The following is a 20866-nucleotide window of genomic DNA, read 5'->3' as shown; positions in this document are numbered from 1 at the left end:
GCAAAAGATGACTTTGTGGCAAGTATACATGCATACTGTCTCACAAAACAGACACCCGACAAGAGGTGGAATACCTGAAAATTCAACTATAAAAGTAGATGTGTGTGAAGAAAATCAAGTCAGAACATCTCCAAAATGACAGATAATTTGAAGGGTTCCTACAATGCAGTGGTTATTACCTACTAAAAGCGGTCTAAGGAAGGCTAATCGGTGAATGGACACAAGGGTCATGGGTGCCCATGGCTCACAGAGTAAAGGCTAGCCTGTTTGGTCTAGTGCCACAGAAGAGGTACAACAGCACAACACAGCATAAACTGCTGAAATAGTGGTCTCTGACTATGCTAGAAAGGTGTCAGGACATGCAGCACATTAAAACATGCAGAATATAAAGGCCCTATTCCACGGAACGATTATCGTTCATAAACTCGCTCCAACGACCTCTCCGCGCGGTCCGATTGGCAATCTGCTGCACTGAGCCTGCACAGGCAGGCTCAATGAGCAGAGCGCTGATAACACTGATCAATGCTATGCCTATGGCATAGCAATCATCATTGTAGAAATCCAAGTAATGTATGTACAAGTCCCCCAAAGGGACATAAAATGTGTAAAAAAAAGTTAAAAACAAAAGTTAAAAACACTAACACACTACCCCAAAACCCCTCCCCCAATATAAGTTGAAATCACCCCCCCCCCATCCCATTATATAAATAAAACATATAAAAATAAACATAATATACCGTAGCGTGCGTAATTGTCCAATTAAAATATAATAAGCGTCATTGCGAACGGCGTACACGAAAAGAGGGAAAAAAGTGTGTGGATTACCGATTTTATGTCACAGTATATGTAAAAAAAAATAATAAAAAGTGATCAAAACGTCCGATCTTTGCAAATATGGTATTAATAAAAACTAGAGATCATGGCGGAAAAAATGACACCACATACAGCCCCGTAGGTGAAAAGCTAAAACCGTTATAAGCGTCACAATACGCCCATTTTATTAATAGTTAATTGCCAAAAAAAGGATTTCATTTAAAAAAATATATATAACATTAGAGAATCTGTGTAACCTGCATATGGTTGTGTTCGGGCTGACCTATAGAATAACGGTATTATGACGCTTTTACCGTATAGTGCATTACGTAGACACAGGAACCCCCTAAACATTACCATATTGCATTCTTTTTATAAATAATTTTGGGATTCAATCATACATGTTAAAGCAAAATAAAAGATGCCATTACAAAGTACAACTATTCCTGTAAAAAACAAGACCTTACATGGCTGTTAGATAGAAAACTGAGAGTGCTAGAGCTCAAAATTTGCGCAGTCCACTGGGTCATTTTGGGCCTGGTCTTCAAAGGGTTAACCTACATCTAATAGACTTCAATAGAAAATCTAAAAACAATAAAATAGTGAGGGGAGCTTTGTTTTTTATTTTTAACACAACGTTTAAACACATCGGAAAACTCCTTTAAGTGAGCTCACAGTTCACAACAACATCTATTCTTTTTTGGCTTTGACTCAAAAGCACAGAACAACAATACACACTTCTGACCTGACCGCACTGTGAGAAATATAGATTGAGATTATTAGGAGGGGAAATAATATTAGGCCATGGCTTCAAGAATCACACACAAATATATTATAAAGGCCCCAAGCCAAAGCAATAAACAAAACAAACATTTCAGTCATTTCATAGGAGCTAAAAAGTAGCTGTAGCTAGTGTGCTGCTCAGGGTTCAGATGAATTTCTATAAGACTAACATAAAATTACAACCCCTTTAAGAATGCAAATAAATGTTGTCACTTTTAAAAACTTTTAACACGTATCTAAGACATGTCAAACATTGTAGTTCAGACTCCCATTGATTAAGTGTGCGTTCACACTGAGGAATCCGGGCAGATCATCTGCCGCAGATTCCGCCACTCGCATCTCCGCCCGTGCCATAGACTCCATTCTATGGTCGGGCGAATTACATGACATGAATTGACATGTCAATTCTTTGGGCAGACAGTGGAATCCACCCAACCATAGAGTGGAGTCTATGGCGCAGGCGCAGATACGCGCAGGCGGCGGAATCTGCGGTGGGTTATTCGCCCGGATTCCTCAGTGTGAACCCATCCTGATAGAGATAGGAGAAGTGCTCTGCTTAGCGTCTCAATTGTAAGTCTATGTAGACAGTCTCTTGCAGCAGGACCGCAGTGAGATGGGGAGTGAAGTGCTTAGCTGAGCACTTCTTCCAGCTCTAATGATCAATATCTAGGACATATCAAAAGCAACAGAGACACTTTAATTAAACAGCATGAGCTCCTGTGATAAATTTAAAGGGAATCTGTCAGTTACCATTCACATTCCAAACTGCTGACACTGTTAGATAGCTGTTAGATCAGGGAGACACATGGTGCTTTTCTGTGTACCAGAGTGTGAAAATATTTCTCTGCATCTTGGAAGCATAGATGAATATATGAAAGGTACCATGTGTCTCCTTGTCATAACAGTTTTCTGTCAGCAGTTTGGAACATGAATTACAGCTGACAGATCCCTTTAATGTGGCAGATCTTAGACTGTTGTCTAACTTTATACACGTTTTCAGACTAATCCCCCACAAAAGGGTCTAAACACACAGAATAAGGCTATGTTCACGCAAAGTATTTTTTCGTATTTCTACGGCCGTTGTTACCTATTGCAACGGTAGTAGTTAATATGAAAAAATACGTTGGCTTGCTGTCTATGGGGTCCCGGCCGGAGTGGAAACACATAGTATACGATCCAGCCAGGACCCCTAGCGGAGCCACACCAACTGACATATCAGTTTTTTGCGGGCCCCTATTCATTGAATAGCGGCCGCAGAAAGCTCTGTCAGTGTACACTATGAAGCGAGCGGCTGCAAGCTCCCTAGTGTACTGTGGGGAGTCCTGTTGCGGGTGCGCACGGATGCGCCCGCATCAGAACTCTACTGCAGGAAAGATCATCCGGCCGGGATGATCTTTTCAGAGACCGGACCCTCCATGACCGGGCCAGGTCACGGAACAGCCGGTTTCTTACGCTATGTGAACATTGGTCCAAAAGCAATGGCCCAACTAAATCTAGACCCTGGGCGTCATGAATGAATTTCCATGCACTTAAGGAGATTAAGGGATGTCCCTAGCAAAACTAGTTTTGGGCTGGTGGGGTTTCCTCATACAAGCCACTTGCAGATTAGCATGCAAATTAGCAACCCGCCAGAAGAAAATAAGCTTTCTAATGTCACTTACAGGTAGTAACCATGTAGTCTACAGATTTCCTGTCAATACAGTGCATACTTTTATTATACAAGCATTGTGCAACAACTAAATAGACATGTCTGTAAAGATATGTGCATGCAATAAATATATGTAAGAGAGAATTCATTCATTAAAAAAGGCAAACAAGGTCTCCAAAGAGCTTCTAAGATTAGGAAATAACCATACCATCATATGCTTTGCCCTGACACTAATCTTTGAAGCTGATACAGTAGACTTTTTGTCTACAGACAGGAAGAGGTTTCTGAATAAAAAAAAAATAATAATTAACATTACATTAGTATAACCCACAAGAGCTGTTAAAAGCAAGCAATAATGCCATCAATAACACACACCATGCTGTCCAGAGCCAGGAACATTCACAGAGTCTTCATAAAAACAAACAGAAAGGAGGAGGCTTTTCTAACAAAGAAATAGACCTTCCAATATTTGTCGAGGTGTGGCATGTATTACTGTAACCTCAGACAATGGCTAGATTTGCATATAGTACACCCTACATATTAAATACATTCCAGAGGATACAGCGATGATGCAGGGCTGGAGTAATGGCTATAATATGGACTTTATACCCAGTAATATAACTCACCAAAGAAACAAGTGCCTTAAGGTCCTCTTGCATGAAACTATTATCGGCCGTAGTTGGACGATAATCATCTCTTGTAATAGAAGACAACAATCAGCCAACATGAATGACATCAGGCTGATCATTGTCTGTCGTTGTCTTTCAACATGTTGAAAGACAAAGGACTAAGATAGCAACAATCTGCTGCCATCGCTCCGAGGAAAAGGAGCGGTGGCAGCAGACCCACGGCTATCTTCTATGGGCTGTCCGGACGATCTAGCGATCACCCGGGCAGCACCCCCGACTCTTACCCGCTCGCTGGCGGTGTGTGTAATAGTGCTGGCAGCAAGTGGGGAACAAGGAGCAAGTGCTGACAGCGCTCGCTTGCTCCTCTGCATTGCCCTGTGTAATAGGGGCTTTAGGCTAGGTTCACAGGGTATTCTTGCAATCTGGATAGTAACAACGGATGCTGCTGTATGCCTTACTTACAGTGATTAGTAGTGGATGACACTAAGTGGCCCTTCGTTCGTGAAGCCCGCCCAGATAGTACAATCCACAGATGGTAAAAGATCACTTTTTACTGGAACAAGCACCATGACGTATAATATAAAATAAGGTATGAAAACTGCTAAATGTACCCTTTACACCTGTGTAGAGAAGTCTTAATGCAAAAAGGGGGTGACAGTGTCACTTTAAGAGTGAATAGCAGCTGAGCTGCAGGAACAAGGCCCAGCCACTACAGTGATCGGAGGCAAACTGCTTCCATCATTGTGCTTCTGTGTAGCGCGGGTGCTATACAGCTGATCGGCTGGGGTGAAGGGTGACTGGTGAGTTTTCCTGATTATTTCGGTTAAGAGAAGGATTGGGCATGATGAATTTTCGGCAAAACACAGCAATCACTGAGCTTAGGGAGCAATGGAGTACTTGTTCAAGAGTCTCCATTGATACATTGCTGGGATGGGGGGTGGTTGGGGCGTGCGATCGGTGCTGCCGGGGGGCGATCGGGCGGCCGGGGCTGCGGGCGGCTGGCTGGAGCATATACTTCACCTGGTCCCCGCTCCGGCTTGCTGAAGACATTGGGAACCGCCGGAGCCGGGATCAGGTGAAGTATCAGCTCCGGCGGCCGGGGGGTTAATGGGGTGGGCTGCAGACAAACTCGCAGCAGGGATGTACATCCCTGCTGCGTGTTTGTCTGCCATTAAAAGCATAGGGTCGGGATCTGCAGCGAGTCTCGCTGCAAAAACGCAGCATGGAGACTCGCTGCAGACCCGCCAAGTGTGTTTGTAACCTTAAGCCCCTTGGGCTTTATGCATATCACCCAAATGGGTATCAGGTCTTCAGAAGATGCCAGGATATGGCGCTTCGGTGGAGAGTGCAGGGCTGCAAGCCAACTAGGATAGCCCAAACGGGATGCTCCCAAGTGGGGGCCCGTGGGAATAAGGCTAGTCTAGGTACAATAATGGTGCGTGGCTAATCCATAAATGTTAGCGCTGCCCAAAAGACTCCAAATAGAGGCTGAATAAATTAAAAATATTAAAAGTGCACAATATTCACTGCTATTCTGATGAAGAGGACCTCTGTTCCTCGAAACGTGTAAATATTGTGCACTTTTAATAAATATTTTTACTTTATTCAGCCTCTATTTGGAGTCTTTTGGGCAGCGCTAACATTTATGGATTAGCAACGCACCATTTTTGTACCTAGACTAGCCTTCTCTGGAGGGATATCTGGCCATTCCTGTGTTTTGAGTCTCACAATCGAGGCTCCACGGACCCCTTTCTTGCATATTCACATTTTATAGGGGGCAATGTATGAAGGGGGACTCTGAAGAGAGTACTCCACTGGATTTTTTTTGCTAATCTCCCTGAGCTCAGTAAATGTTGTGTTTTGTTGATCTACTTATCATTCCCTTGTCATGTTGCAACTGAGTTAAACTAAAGTTAAAAGGGGCCGCCCTGGTATTTCCCTATTTGCTCCCCCATACTCACAACTGAGTGGAACTTCATATTAGGGTGGTTTGGTGACCTCCTCACTAGTAGGCACTCCTTAGCAAAAGGTTTCCTTCCCAGAAGGGATATCTGGATGTTCCCATGTTTTGGACTCTTGACTGAGGCTCCACAGACCCCTTTTTTTCTATGATGAATTTTCACTGCCTAACCGTATTTGTTCTAGGAGGGATAAGTCTGTGCCAGAGCTGTATGGCTGAGGGTTACCCCTCCCCTCCACTCAAACATTCATGTGTATGGTGAAGCCGGGAGATAGAACTATTGGTCAAATTATCATTTAGCAGACAGCTATTGTAGGTGTAGCCGCTAACCTTTAGAGTCTATCCTGTGTGTAAAAGTTTCTCTGCACAAAGTTTACCGCACCCATAAACTAACAACACAATTACAGAACTTTACTTACTATACACCTCCTTTAGGGTTTTTGGCAGGCTGAAGTACTTCAAGATAGCTTAAAAAAAACACTTAACTTCCTGTGTGAGTAACCACCACTAATGGTCAAAGGATGTTTTAGCGCCTATACAATACATTGTAGCTTTATAAAGCAAACTCATACAACTAGTATGATGAGAAGAAATCATACAACTTCATGATAAAATACATACAGAATCATAGGATCACAATACAGGTAGACACCAAAATGTCATTTTCGGCAAATTTCAAGCTGTCATGGGTTCCCATATCCATGCTGCTGTACCAATAGTTCTTCACAAATCTCATTGTTTAATATTGTTTTACAGAGCATGCAGAACATGACAGGAAAAAGCTGCACTGTGTGATAACTAGTGCTATATAAAAGGACGGATCAGCAAGAACCCTACACCTGTGTTTTCATGTGTATTTTCTACTCAGTCTTCTGTTCAAAAGCCAAGAACAATATTTTACTTCATTCACCCAACTGAAGATAGAAATCTAACTTTTACATGATGAAGTCTGATAACTGAATAGTCTAAAGCTTATGTTCCCACAAGAATGAAGTTCCCATAACCTGCCCTACAGAAGTTCAACACATGTCAGGATTTTAAGTGGGCCAATTCAATGGGAATTCAAACCTCCTTAACTATTTCAATGGCCTCCATACCAGGAGAGCAGGCAGCCTAAGAGAGCGTGGCACCATCAAACAAAGAATCAATTATTTCATCTTTTGAATATTTTTTAGCATTAAAAATTGTGAAAATTATATATTATGTATTGTCCATTTTACAAAAGGACAATATATTTGTGGACAACATTACTGGCATCGGTCAATATTTAAAGGGAACCTGTCATCACTTTTATACTGCCTGAAAGAAGTCATTGGGGCAGTCCCTGTTTTTTCCTGCCTCAGCTTTGAGTGATAGATCTCTCCTTGTATAGGTGGGACATGCAGAAGCCACTGGGGACCGCTCCAATGACTCACGTTTCCAGCAACATGAAAGTCATATGTTCCCTTTAAAGTACACTATGTAAAATATCTTCTGAAATAAAGTGTTTAGAGAATCTCATATGTTTGATACAGAAAAGCCAAAGACACAAAAACAAAATAAAAACTTGGCTGCTGTGATTGGTTCGAAACGTACCTGCCCCCACCGTCTCAATACTCACATGACTATTAGTTAACAAATTAAGAACTATTACCACCAAGCACAAACACGTCTCACCCTCTCAAAAAGGGTACACAACTCTCTCCAAAAACCTTTGCATCTTACACAGTGTAAACTGTTATTAACCTACTTATGAAAGATGACTATGGAGGACCCCAATGCTTAAAGCATAGCTGTCATTATAAATATTCACCCGATTAGCGTGTAGTCATTCCTGCCGACAGAAAATCAAGTACCTATGAATTCAACTACACATTATGGTCAAGCCATGCACAAGCCCTATTTTGATTCAATAGGGCTTGAGAATGGAACCCAGTGGTCTTATCAATAGTTGCCATATCCTTCGATGGCAGGAGCGACTGCATGCCAATCGGGTAAAGCTTCATGACAGGGGTTATCCAACATTAGAACAAACAGCTGCTTTCTGACAAAAATAGCACCATACCTGTCCTCAGATTACAGTATGTGTAAAATGACAGCATCACCAGCACTATTAACTTTAATAGAACAGACATAAAAGACACACAAAAAAGGACGACAGAAAGAAAGGCATTTTCAAAAAATTGTTAGCCGGCAGGGGGGGGAACATAATAAACAATCACAACTTATTCCTCCCCGTACCCGCAAAGCGTCATGTCATAAGCTCCGGGATCTCTGCTAGAAGGCCTCCCCCCCCCCCCCCACAAGTTCCGATGTCATCACAACTTGAAGGGAAAATACCCAACCCAAATGACAGATTGCCCTATCAGCCAGTTACTGCAGTGGTCCATCAACAGATGCTGCTGAAGGAGATACCGAAGCAGCGAGAAAGCACTGGAAAGGCACAGGGACAGATAAGTAGTCATTGTTTATTATGTTCCCCCTGTCCTTGCCAACTAAAAATTGGTGCGTTTAGACAAGAGATTTAGCTGATAAATTTTTGACACCAAAACGAGGAATGGATTTGAAAAGAGGAGAAATCTCTGTCTTTCCTTTGTGACCTGTTCCCTATTTATAGTCTGTTCCTGGCTTTGGTTTCAAAGAACTGCCAGATAAATCTATCTGTGTAAAGGCACCATTAAGCTTTGGCTGTCCAGGCATGATGGCAATTGTAATTTTGCAACAGCTTAAGGCCACAGTTTGCCACCACTGTTCTGGAGCAAATAAGAGCTTGCGCCCTTCACCACTGCTTCTAAAGAAACACTGAAGAAGCTGCAGCATTCACAGGTGTCGGGACCCAAGGTCCTGAGAATAATTTTTTTTTTTTATAAAGCTAGAAGGAGGATAAAATGGGTTGTTTCAAACAATTTGAAAATATTTAGACCAAGGTAAAAACTGCTAGTGGGAAAAGGAGTGCTGCAAGTATCCAGGAGCTTGGGAGAACTGCAGTTGGAAAGTGGAAGAAACTACCAGCAGACAGATGGCTATGAAAAATGGTTCAAGACTGTTGTTTCCAAATGCAATCAAGTAATAGGGAAGGATGCCTATAATCCTGTCCATGTCCATACACCAAGTACACTTAGAATATTTTAATACATTCAACAAAAATGACCCGTCAACATACATGCACTCATTTCTAAAAAGAAATAAACAGTAAACCAAGTTGATACATGCCCACCTACTTCTAACAAATATTGGCTTTTTTTAGAGGGTGTTCTCATGTGCAGGTTTTTAGATGCAGGATTTAAATCTAAAGCCAATAATGGATTTAAAGAAAATTTTGTTTAAATTAAGTTTTTCTGTTAAAACATATTTAAGAATTTTTTGTGATATTCTTTTTTCAAATTTTCCATTTTACAATCTATAATATGAAAAAACCCCTGAAAAAAAACCCTGAAATCCTGGAGTTTTAATTTTGGCTTCTAGGCCTAAAGGGGCATTCCACGCAAACATAACTTTTCCTATGTTGCTGCCCATGGAGAGACTAATTTATTTCCTACTTGTTATTATCTATTCAGTCTCCTTCCCCCAGTTCTGATCTACTGCTTTCTGCTGAAGACACAAATAACTGTGTGTGAGGTCATCTCTCCATCTCCCCCCCCCCCCTTCCGAGAACACTGATGTAAACAAGTCCCTTTCTGCAACTTTGTTGCTTTCTTAAAATGCTGGGTTAATCTGAGGTCAAGATGCTAATGAACTCTTTGTTATTATAAAGTTGCAGATAGGGACTTGTTTACATCAGCATCTCAGAAGGGGGGGGGGCAAGGGAAGACACAGCTCACACAGCAAGGGAAGAAAAAGCTCACAGTTTTGTGTCTTCAACAGAAAGCAGCAGCTCAGAACTGAAGGAAGGAGACTGAATAGATAAGTATTAGAGATGAGCAAAACGCTTATCTAAATAAAGCAAACTGATTTCAGCGTTTCAGCGTTGCTCCGCTCCCTGCCACTCCTCCCAGGATGCTGGGAAAAGCTAGATCTATTCCTGAGAACCTTCTCCCAGTATTCCAGGATTGGATTCAGCTTTTTGCCAGCACCTGGGGAGGAGTGGCAGAAAGCGGAGCAGTGCTGAAAGGCTGCCGGCTTGATGAGTGGAACATGGATCAAACGAAGAGTTTTGCTCTGTTTCGATAAACGATTCGCCTCTCTCTTAGTATCACCAGAGTCTCACCATGGGCAGCAACATATGAAAAGTTATGTTTGAGCTTAATGTCCCTTTAAAACTAAACAACGGAGACCTCCTGTTCTGTCTGTGACAAGTAGGGGGCTGATGGAAAGTGATGTGTACAGTGAAAAGCGACGCCATAGATAGCAAAACAATGGCACAATGCTAACAAGTGTGCCCCATACAAAGAATATAGTCTGGAGATGTTTATTGTTGCCTATGTCTATGGAGCGTGCTGTAAGGCATATCACTAAACAGCTCAGGCAAGATGGCAGCCTCCATAATAATGTACTAACAATAACATTCTAAAGATTACAAATCATAAAATAGATGTTTCAGTATCTGGCTCTAAACAGTTAAAACAAATCTAGGCAATACATTCCCTTAAAAAGAGGCAAATAAACAGACCTTTATACAAATACTCACACATCAATTATCAATTATGTAAACAAACCTAAATATAAAAAAATATAGATAATAACCCATTTTTCTACACTGTATATGCAAAGAGGAAAAAAACCCCACAGAAACGGCGCTGCATGTGCAGGTCAAAACACACTTTGGAGGAACATGCATGTGTGTGCAAATGCACGCTCACCTGAGTGGGTCATACAAAATTAGGTACGACTGTGATATGTGCTCTGGCTCAATGGGGGTGCTGTCTACCACCTTCCGATTCTCCAGGGTGGATACTCGATGTCAATTACAGTAGTAGTACAGGGAAGTGGTGGGTGGAATTTCTTTGGCGCAAACACCCCTTCTGGAACACCGGCCATGTTCCCCATGTGCTTTATCTGAATGGAAAGAACTCCTGGCACTGCTGTAGGATCAGGTTTAGGCTTTCATTCAATTCAGTACATTAAATAAAAGCCTAAACCTGATTCTACACCAGTGCCAGGAGTTTTTTCCATTCAGATAAAGCACATGGAGAACATGGCCGGTGTTCCAGAAGGGGTGTTTGCGCCAAAGAAATTCCACCAACTTCTTCTCTGTACTGCTACTGAGTTAATAATAATAATAATTTATTATTATTAATATGAAAAAACACTACACACTTCTTCAAATTACATGTAACACAAGAAAGAACTTACTATTGTGCGCAGTCAATCAGCTGGTATTCATTTGACCTCTCGAAGCACGCTTTCACACCGTCATCATCCCAAAGTTTTTGTGCATGTTCAAAAAATTCCTAGAAACAAGAGGAAGAAATTGTCATAACTAGTGATGTCACTATACCAGAATTTTGAGTTCGATACCAATACCAACTTTTTTTTTTCAATGCTCGATACCAATTCGATACTTAATAAATTTTATTTAAAAACAAAAACAAAAACACAAGAATAGAGATGCGCCCGTACGGACCATATTACTTTAAAAATAAAGTTTGCATTATTTAAAATAAATGTTCTTAAAAAAATTTCCCTATTCTCACTCCTAACACTTTTATCTTTTAGCCTGCATGGCTGTGGGGTGATCTGTAGTTTTATTTAGTAGCACGTTTTTATGTGGTACTAAATTTGGTGGTTTCTCCGCTTGCACCATTTACCATGCGTGATCAGGAAGGTGATAATCTTATAAATTGCACAAAAAGGGTATGTGCACACTGAGGAAAAGGCGAGGAATTCAGCTTGAAATTCCTCCTGTAAAATATGTACAGAGCAAAGTCCCATTGTGTTCAATGGGTTTTCTGCTCTGTTGTTCACACTGCAGAATTTTCAAGCAGAATTTTCTGCTGGAGATCTGCTAGAGGAATCCTATAGAAGTCAATGGGGGGCTTAAATTCTGCTTGAATTCTGCCTCAAAACTTTCTGCTTCAATTCCTCGAGAATTGCTCAGTGTGCACATACCCCAACACTTCAGCTATCAGGGCGATGATGGGGGCTGTAGTCATGTAACACACACTTCAGCTATCAGGGATGATGGGGGTTGTAGTCATGTAACACACACTTCAGCTATCAGGGATGATGGGGTTGTAATCATGTAACACACTTCAGCTATCAGGGATGATGGGGGCTGTAGTCATGTAACACTTCAGCTATCAGGGATGATGGGGACTGTGGTCATGTAACGCACACCAGCTATCAGGGATGATGGGGGTTGTAGTCATGTAACACACACCAGCTATCAGGGATGATGGGGTTGTAATCATGTAACACACTTCAGCTATCAGGGATGATGGGAACTGTAGTCATGTAACACTTCAACTATCAGGGATGATGGGGACTGTGGTCATGTAACGCACACCAGCTATCAGGGATGGTGGGGGCTGTAGTCATGTAACACACTTCAGCTATCAGGGATGATGGGAACTTGTAGTCATGTAACACACTTCAGCTATGAGGGATGATGGGGGTTGTAGTCATGTAACACACTTCAGCTATCAGGGATGATGGGAACTTGTAGTCATGTAACACACTTCAGCTATCTGGGATGATGGGGGTTATAGTAATGTAACACACACTTCAGCTATCAGGGATGATGGGGGTTGTAGTCATGTAACACACTTCAGCTATCAGGGATAATGGGGACTGTAATCATGTAACACTTCAGCTATCAGGGATGATGGGGGCTGTAGTCATGTAACACACAATTCAGCTATCAGGGATCAAGGGGGTTGTGGTCATGTAACACACACTTCAGCTATCAGGGATGATGGGGGCTGTAGTCATGTAACACACACCAGCTATCAGGGATCAAGGGGGTTGTAGTCATGTAACACACACTTCAGCTATCAGGGATGATGTGGGTTGTAATCATGTAACACACTTCAGCTATCAGGGATGATTGGGGCTGTAGTCATGTAACACACACCAGCTATCAGGGATGATGAGGGTTGTAGTTGCACTATTCCAGCTGGATTTGGGCGGCAGAGAAATGTGCAGGCTACAGCCCCCCTCCCCCTTCCCTTCACAGTTGCAGCCATGCCGACCTTTTGCTCACCCCCCACATTGCTGATGCCGGCCCGGGAGTGTCCTGACGGCCCCACCTCACAGCCATCCACCTCCTGTCAGATCTCCTCCTCGCCTCCCCCGGACCGTGCAGCTCACAGCTCTGTAATGCTATACTGACCCGTGACCGCGCGTACCCCTCGGCCCTTGTCAGATACTCACCGGGCCCAGCTCTGTCTCATGCCTGGTGCTTGTGGAGGGGGGAAGCTTATGCCGCTCCTCATCTTATTCCATAAGACCTCAGCACTATCGCAGCTGCCAAGCCCCGCAGTGGCACACACGTGTCCCCCGCGGCGATGTGACAGGCAGGAGTGGCCGGCGGCAGCTGCATGGTACGTGGTAGATCGGGGTCCCAGGTCTGTGTTCGCAGGGGTGGCACAGAGAGAACATGACAGGCGCTCAGGTAGCCGCCTGTCATGTTCTCTGCACTATACTCTGTTAATCTACGCTATTATGTAGTTTAACAAAGTATCGATACCAGGAAATCCTGGTAACAAACAGTTTTTTTGCCCCGAAAATCGATAGTAGTATCGATTTTTCGGTGCATCATGCATCCCTAGTCATAACACAGTAATTTATAGTGCATATATAAGAACAGTGTGCAACCTTGTCAGATATAACCATTTCTAGGGTTCACAGGCTAATAAGTGAAAACTCATGGGAAAATTATTATGACTGCAGATTTAGAAACCAGTCTCAAATGAAAGAGCCCTAACTTAAAGAGGATGTACCACCAGGTTCATCCTCTTGAATTTAACACACCGATAGATAGGCGCCGTCATGGGGAAGCCGATGCTGCGGTCCGTTTTTCGAACCGCGTCCCGATTCCTGCGCACGGCGCCGTTCTATCCAGTGGTACCCGGCCATGCTGAAGCACTGGAGGTCGGGAACTCCCTCCCACTGGGGGCAGGCCGGCCTCGGCACCGGCTTTCCCATGACGGCGCTGACCTATTGGTGTGTTAAATTCAAGAGGATGTACCCGGTGGTACATCCTCTTTAAAGGGGACATTGAGGATTAGAACATGACGTGTCCGCTTTCTTCCAGAAATAGCATGACTCTTGTCCTTAGTTTATATGTGGTTTTGCCATTCTACGCCATTTACTTTAATGGAAGAGAGCTGCACTAACAGCCCCCACCTCCCCCAGCTGGAGACAAGAAGTGTGCTGTTTCTGCAAAAAAGTAGCCATGTTGTTCTTAGTCTGGATAACCCCTTGAACTAAAGCACAATAGGCTCAAGAACACCCAGCTATGTTCACAGAGGTTATACAGTTCCCTGGCATGGACTTTATGGGATGTGGTGTGCAGTATGTAAACAGAGATCAGAGATCTTCTTTCTGCAGCTTACAGACAATGTGTAATGAGCACATCTCTATATTTTTCTGTCACACACACACAAAACCCAACAAGCTCAAACCTCAATATGAAACCAAGAGGCGAGCCCTCAGGCCCTACTATGGCAGTCCTGATCATAGATGCAAATCCAAGCTAGTCATCTATAAAGGTAAGCTAATAACTGTGTCCCAGCTACAAACGTGAATGTACAATAGTGACCTTTCATTTGTCCAAGTCTGGAGACACCTTTTTAACCCCTTAGTGACATGTGCCACACATATACATTAAAGGGGTACTCCAGATGGAGGAAAGTTTTCAAATCAACTGGTGTCAGAAAGTTACACATTTCTATAAATTTTGTCATTACAGTTTTCAGTATGACACAGTGCTCTCTGCTGCCACCTCTGTCTGCGTCAGAACAGTAATTTACAAATCCACAGAACTTTCTAGCACCATCTGATTTAAAAAGAGACACCCTTTTAGGGTATAAACCCACACACCGTATACGCAGCAGATATGCAACAAATACGCAGCAGATTTGTTGGTGCAGATTTGATGCTGTGTTCAGTTATTTAGATCCAATCTGCTGCGAGTTTGCTGCGTATCGCAGCAGTAAATACGCTGCATATACGGTGTGTGGGTTTATACCCTTAAAGGGGTTTATAAGTGCAGTGTAGTTCTCATTTACTTTTACTAGCTTATAGTTCAAAATCGCTTTAGTATTAACACCTGCGAACAAGATACACTAGAGCCACACACAAGTCAATAACTACTAGAGGCACATCAGTCTACTGACAGTAAAGATGGCCAACTCACTCATTATGTTTCATAATTCATGTTTCGTAATTCAAACTTTTCATTCATTTTACACACTGGGGGACTTCTAGTATAACTACATTGATCTCTCATTGAGATCTATGCAGTACATATATATACTGCATAGATCTCAATGAGAGATCTATGAGATAGGCGATCTATTGCTCTGGCTTGCTGCAGCCAGGAACAATAGATCGCCGAGCCAGGATCAGTGCCATTACGGCGCAGACCCCCCGTCCGGACAAGATGAAGGGAAGGCTCCTCCATGATAGTGTTGCGTTGGGGGCATGTCCGATGCCCCCCCACTACAGCCATTTAAATGCAACTGTCAGCTTTGACAGCTGCATTTAAATGGCTAATTAGCGGGCATGGTTTCATCACAGATCGCAGTGGTTAGAACAGGGTCGCCTTGTGGCCCCCCCCCCCCCCGCCTCTGAACTCCCCTAGCAACGCCAGGGCATACATTTACGCCCTGTGTCGTTAAGGGGTTAAAAAAATGTTTTTTTTTATTGCACAACTTTAACTCAATATGGAATAACGGACGTCATTTGCACACAGTATAGCAAACAACGGACGCATTTTAAGGGGGAAGTCAGATAATGTTCATCACATTTCCGAATGTCTTTTGCAAAAAGACGTTATTTTTTTAGTTATTCACAACATTTTTTTTGCCATCTTTACTATTAAATTCATTGGACTTTTTAATAGAAGACACACCCAAAGGCCAATTAGTCCACCTAAACTAGAATAATGTACCAATTGCCATCATTGCACTGACAGGCAGGCAAACCGCAAAATAATGGACATTTGGACTCAAAATGACAGAAGTCATTTAAAAAAATAATTTACAAACAAGGAAAAAATGTCATGGGAACATAGCCTATCAGCCAAGCAGATAGTAGTCATCCATAGACATTGTTAGATAAATGGTTACCAGTCTGTTACCACAGATATGAGACTGTTGTACAACCCCTGTATCACTTTCAGGCACTTTCATTTACTTTATAAACTGGATTTTATTTTTTTTATTTTCCTTCCCAATGAAACTCTAGAAAGCTAAAGCTCAGTTTTATCATCTACTGACTACATGTACACGCTGCAGATGTGCTGTGGATCTTACCTGCAGACACACAGGTAAAAATCTTCAGATTAGGGTATCATCTATTTGATTTTCACAAACCTCACCCACATGCTGACTATGGACAGAACATTGCAATGAGCAGAACATTGAGCAATTTGTAAACTCAATTATTTTTCAGATGTTGTGAATTTGATGTAGGTCAAATCTTTGGGCAGTTTGCGCTTGAGAAATCCCATAGAATCAATGGGACAGGAAGAAGTTCAAGGAGATCCGGACTAGATAGCGATAGCAATGAAAAAAAAAATGCATCTGTACGACATTGTTCACAAGTCCCAGCACAGTAGACATGATTGATCGATACACAATTCCTAGGTGACTGGGATCTTATCAATACAGTATATTTCAGGATATAAATGCCTTTGCAACATTGAGAATAATTATAAACCAATATGTGGAATGCAAATTCTTTGTTCATTTGAGGCTGAAGTTTGCCTCGTTTACAATGAGGTCAAAGTTATACATACATAACACACTAATCTGAAAAATCGGGGCATTGAGGAGGAAGACCGTGAAATCTGCAGGGTTATTTTTGGCTGCTAGTCATGCTTACAGAGATTAGTAGTTTGTTTTGTGCAAGTCTAAATAGTTTGCACATGATGTTTTTATCTCTGCTAAATTTCAGTAGCCAAATGTGCAAACGTAAAAGTAGATACGGTCCTCGAAAGAAAAATCTCCCTCACTACACTGTCACAGGAATAAACAGAGAAGACCGGCAAAAACGTTTGTATTGCACCCCCCGCCCCCCCAGGTTATACAAATCACCAATATGCACTTATTACAGGAAATGCACATAAAAGGGGGAGGATTTATCAAACAAGGTGTAAAGTGAAACTGGCTCAGTTGCCCCTAGCAACCAATCAGATTCCATCTTTCATTTTTCTAAGGGTACTATTACATGGAGCGATTTTTAACGATTGTTTATCGTTGACCTAAAATCGTTCACCATATTACACAGAACGATAATAGTTAATAACGATCATTACTACGATCGTTATTGCCATCATTACCATGATCGTTTAATCCATTTGATCCCAGCAAAACAATGGGCAATGTGCTATTACACTGAACGATTAGTGAGAAAACGCGGAACTTGAGCGAACGAATGTGGAATCACAGCGAACGATTAACAATAATTTTAGGTTCAGATCTAAATCAACGACATACGAAAGATTTTTCGATCTTTGCCTGCAATTACACAGAACGATTCTTTTAAATTCAAACGATTTAACGATTTTTCGCACGATAATCGTCCCATGTAATAGGGCCCATAGTCTGTGAGGAATAAAAAGTGGAATCTGATTGGTTGCTAGGGGCAACTGAGCCAGCTCTACATTACACCAGTTTGATAAATCTCCCCCAAAGTGTTTTTTTCCTGCACTTACTACTGCATCAAGGCTTCACTTCCTGGATAACATGGTGATGTCACGACCCGACTCCCAGAGCTGTGCGGGCTGTGCTGTGCTGAAGAGGATGATGGCAGAGGGATGCTCAGTGTCCCTCCAGTGCCCTGTGTCCCTCAGTGTCCCCCTGACATCATCCTCTCCAGAAGCCACAGCCCGCACAGCTCTGGGAGTCAGGGTGTGACATGACCATTTTATCCAGGAAGTGAAGCCTTGATGTAGTAGTAAGTGCAGGGAAAAAAAACACTTTATGTGCATTTCTCGTAATAAGTGTATATTGGTCATTTGTATAACTTTTGGGGGGGCAATAAAATACTTTAATAAAAAATTTCTTTAGACACTAAAAGGAGAAATGACTGAAAACAAAAAATAAAAACCAGAAACAAACCTGTGTATGAGTCAGTCTGAAACTGAAACATCAGTTTTGTGGACAGCTGCCAAAAGAAGACTGGGGTTTTCACATCTTGGCTTTCCTCTATTTTAACTCCGATGTTAGAAATGGGTTGGGTCTAAGGAAAGGGATGTGGTTTTGTTTTGAGTCAAATTTAGTGCATATAGTAAGGTAACATCTCTTCTATGAATCTCTTTACCTCTAAGAATATGGTGATCAGCTACTTCATTGGTACACTGTGCTATGGCTAGAGATGAGGAGCACAAGTAGTAAGAACATCAACCATTAAAGTAGCAAGCAGGGCTGTTAAAGGGACTCTGTACCCACAATCTGACACCCCCCCCCCCCCCCAAACCACTTGTACCTTCAGATAGCTGCTTTTAATCCCAGATCTGCCTGCGGTCCGTTTGGCAGGCGATGCAGTTATTGTGCTAAAAAACAACTTTGTAACTGGCAGCCCCGTGCCCTACGGGAGTATCTGTGCCCTAACTTTGCACAACCCCTCTGTCCCTCCTCCCCGCCCTCTTCATCATTAGGAATGCCACTGGAACATTTTCTCCAAGCTGAACATTGCACAGGTGCCTTAACGATCCAGCTCAGTGCAGTGTTCACACAGCTGACGAATAGGAGGCAATCTGCCTGGAGCATTCCTAATGATGTAAAGGGTGGGGAGGAGGGACAGAGAGGTTGTGCCAGCCTAATGCATATACAATCTACGCCACTCCCGTAGGGCACAGGGCTGCCAGTTTAAAAGTTGTTTTTTAGCACAATAACTGCATCACCTGCTGAACGGACCCCAGGACAGATCTTGGACTAAAAGCAGCTATCTGAAGGTACAAGCGGTTTGGGGGGGGGGGGGGGCCTTTTTGTGGGTACAGAGTCACTTTAAGTTTCGGCTGTAGTCAGTAGTATTGACTCCAGCTTAAAAATTTAGCAGAGACAGCACATCCAAAAGTAATCTTCACTTTAATCACACCAGTGCAACGTTTCGGCTGTTACTGCCGAAACGTTGCACTGGTGTGATTAAAGTGAAAATTACTTTTGGATGTGCTGTCTCCTCTACACTTTTTTGGATACCCTAACCCTAGGTCCGGTCCAGTAATCACATATATTGCCTTACTGGTGCTGCTTAGACTTTTTTTTGGACTCCAGCTTAAAAACATCTCTGTTAGTATTATATCATCGATTTATCCTTTATAGAATGGTTACAAATCTTAATCAGAAATAACACCATTAACAGGGCAACAAATGATTCCTGTGTATCCTGAAATAGTCCGAGATGTGTCACCCATGTGGTTACTGCTCTGCCACCATCCTAAGTTAGTGTAGAGAAAGCGTTCTCTGCTTTCAGAAGAATTCGATGAGACTTGAGGGCATCTATGAAGGAGAGTCTGACTAAGGACAAATTCTTATATTTCTTATTATTAAACTTTCCAGTCATTGCATATTTACTTTTACTAAACTGGGTTGAACACACGGATGTTAATCTCCAGAATAAGCCATGAATATCTGATTGGCAGGGTACTGACACAGTCAGCTGTTTGGTGGAGTGGATATGCAGAGAACAGTGCCTGAAGCCCTCTCTACAGTGTTAAGTTGATGCAGGTTACCGCAGCTCAGCTCCTGTTCAATTCTAAAGGAGCTGAGCTGCAGAAACCCACACCACCACTACACGGTAAACCCCGAAAATCTGTTTAAGTTATTTATTTATTTTGTTCAAAAATTGTATTCCAATAAATATGCTTAAACAAAGTAGTCCGGTTACCTATATGAGGAGAAGCCCAATGTAACCATTTACAGTAAATTTATTATTACTAATTTTTGGCTATCAAGGAGCATGTCCAATAAGCACACAATCACTAGCTATTTCATCACTGTGGCTTTACTACCTAGGTAGCTGAGGCCATAGACAAAAGCCCAAAGGTTTATATGACGTGTAATAAAAATCCTACAGAAATATCCCTATAGTTCTAATAGCCCAACCAGCACAAAGCACCAAGTAATACTGATACCCAAATCCACATGTCCTAATAAAATTGGAAAGTGATCTGGTACAATAATTTAGGCTTCTGTATGCAGCCAATATATTAGACTGGGTTACAACAAGAGGATGGTACCTGCACATCAAAAAAGGTTCATCTCAGGTAAGAGCAGGGGGAAAAAAAAAAAAAAAAACACAGGGGAGGTAGCTGTCACCAGACGACATCTTCATTTTGGGACACTTTGGTGGCAAAATACCCCTGAAAAGGGGACAGCAAATGAAAGTGGACGTGTATCCATCCATGTTCCTCATTTGATCTGAGTCCACAACAGTTTACTACTTGTATTACACTACATTCAAGAGTACCTGCCTGCTCCCCCCACCAGTTTTGAGGCATTATTCCTTGAAATATTAAGGGAAAATGACATAGATCTGCAGTTTACCCACTGATGCACCAGATGTATTAAAAGGTTCACGCCTAGAACACACATGAAATTCTGTGCACTGGACTGAAATCTACACTATGAGCAGCCATAATATACGCCGGTGATAATATACGCCAATTCCTGGTGTAAAATATAGTGAATATGCCAGGCTGGGGGAGGCCATGTCTCCTCTTGGTAAGCATTTCTCTATGTCCTGGAAGCACAGACGGATATATGAAATGTTCCATGTGTCTCCTTGCCCTAATAAGTGTCAGCAGTTTAGAACCTGAACTGCAAATAAAAAGATTCACCTTAAAATATTAAACAAAAGCCACAAAAACATGGCACACAGCCATGGCAAAATCCAAGAGTATTTTTACTTTCACTTTAATGTTGATGTGTTGCCTTTCATGCTTAA

The 20866-nt window shown here is 42.3% G+C and overlaps 1 protein-coding gene across 2 annotated transcripts in view; it reads right to left on the bottom strand.

The window, feature by feature from the left end:
• The window catches only part of GNAL (G protein subunit alpha L), a 216741-nt gene that overhangs the window by 51834 nt on the left and 144041 nt on the right, over nucleotides 1-20866 (bottom strand). For both annotated transcript variants that reach the window (XM_069957791.1, XM_069957792.1), the window contains exon 5: nucleotides 11105-11202. In XM_069957791.1, coding sequence (XP_069813892.1) covers nucleotides 11105-11202 — 98 coding nt within the window. The remainder of the gene's footprint in view (nucleotides 1-11104; nucleotides 11203-20866) is intronic.

Source organism: Dendropsophus ebraccatus, chromosome 2 (assembly GCF_027789765.1).
Source record: "Dendropsophus ebraccatus isolate aDenEbr1 chromosome 2, aDenEbr1.pat, whole genome shotgun sequence".
NCBI lineage: Eukaryota > Metazoa > Chordata > Amphibia > Anura > Hylidae > Dendropsophus > Dendropsophus ebraccatus.
This window is presented reverse-complemented; position numbering and strand designations above follow the sequence as displayed.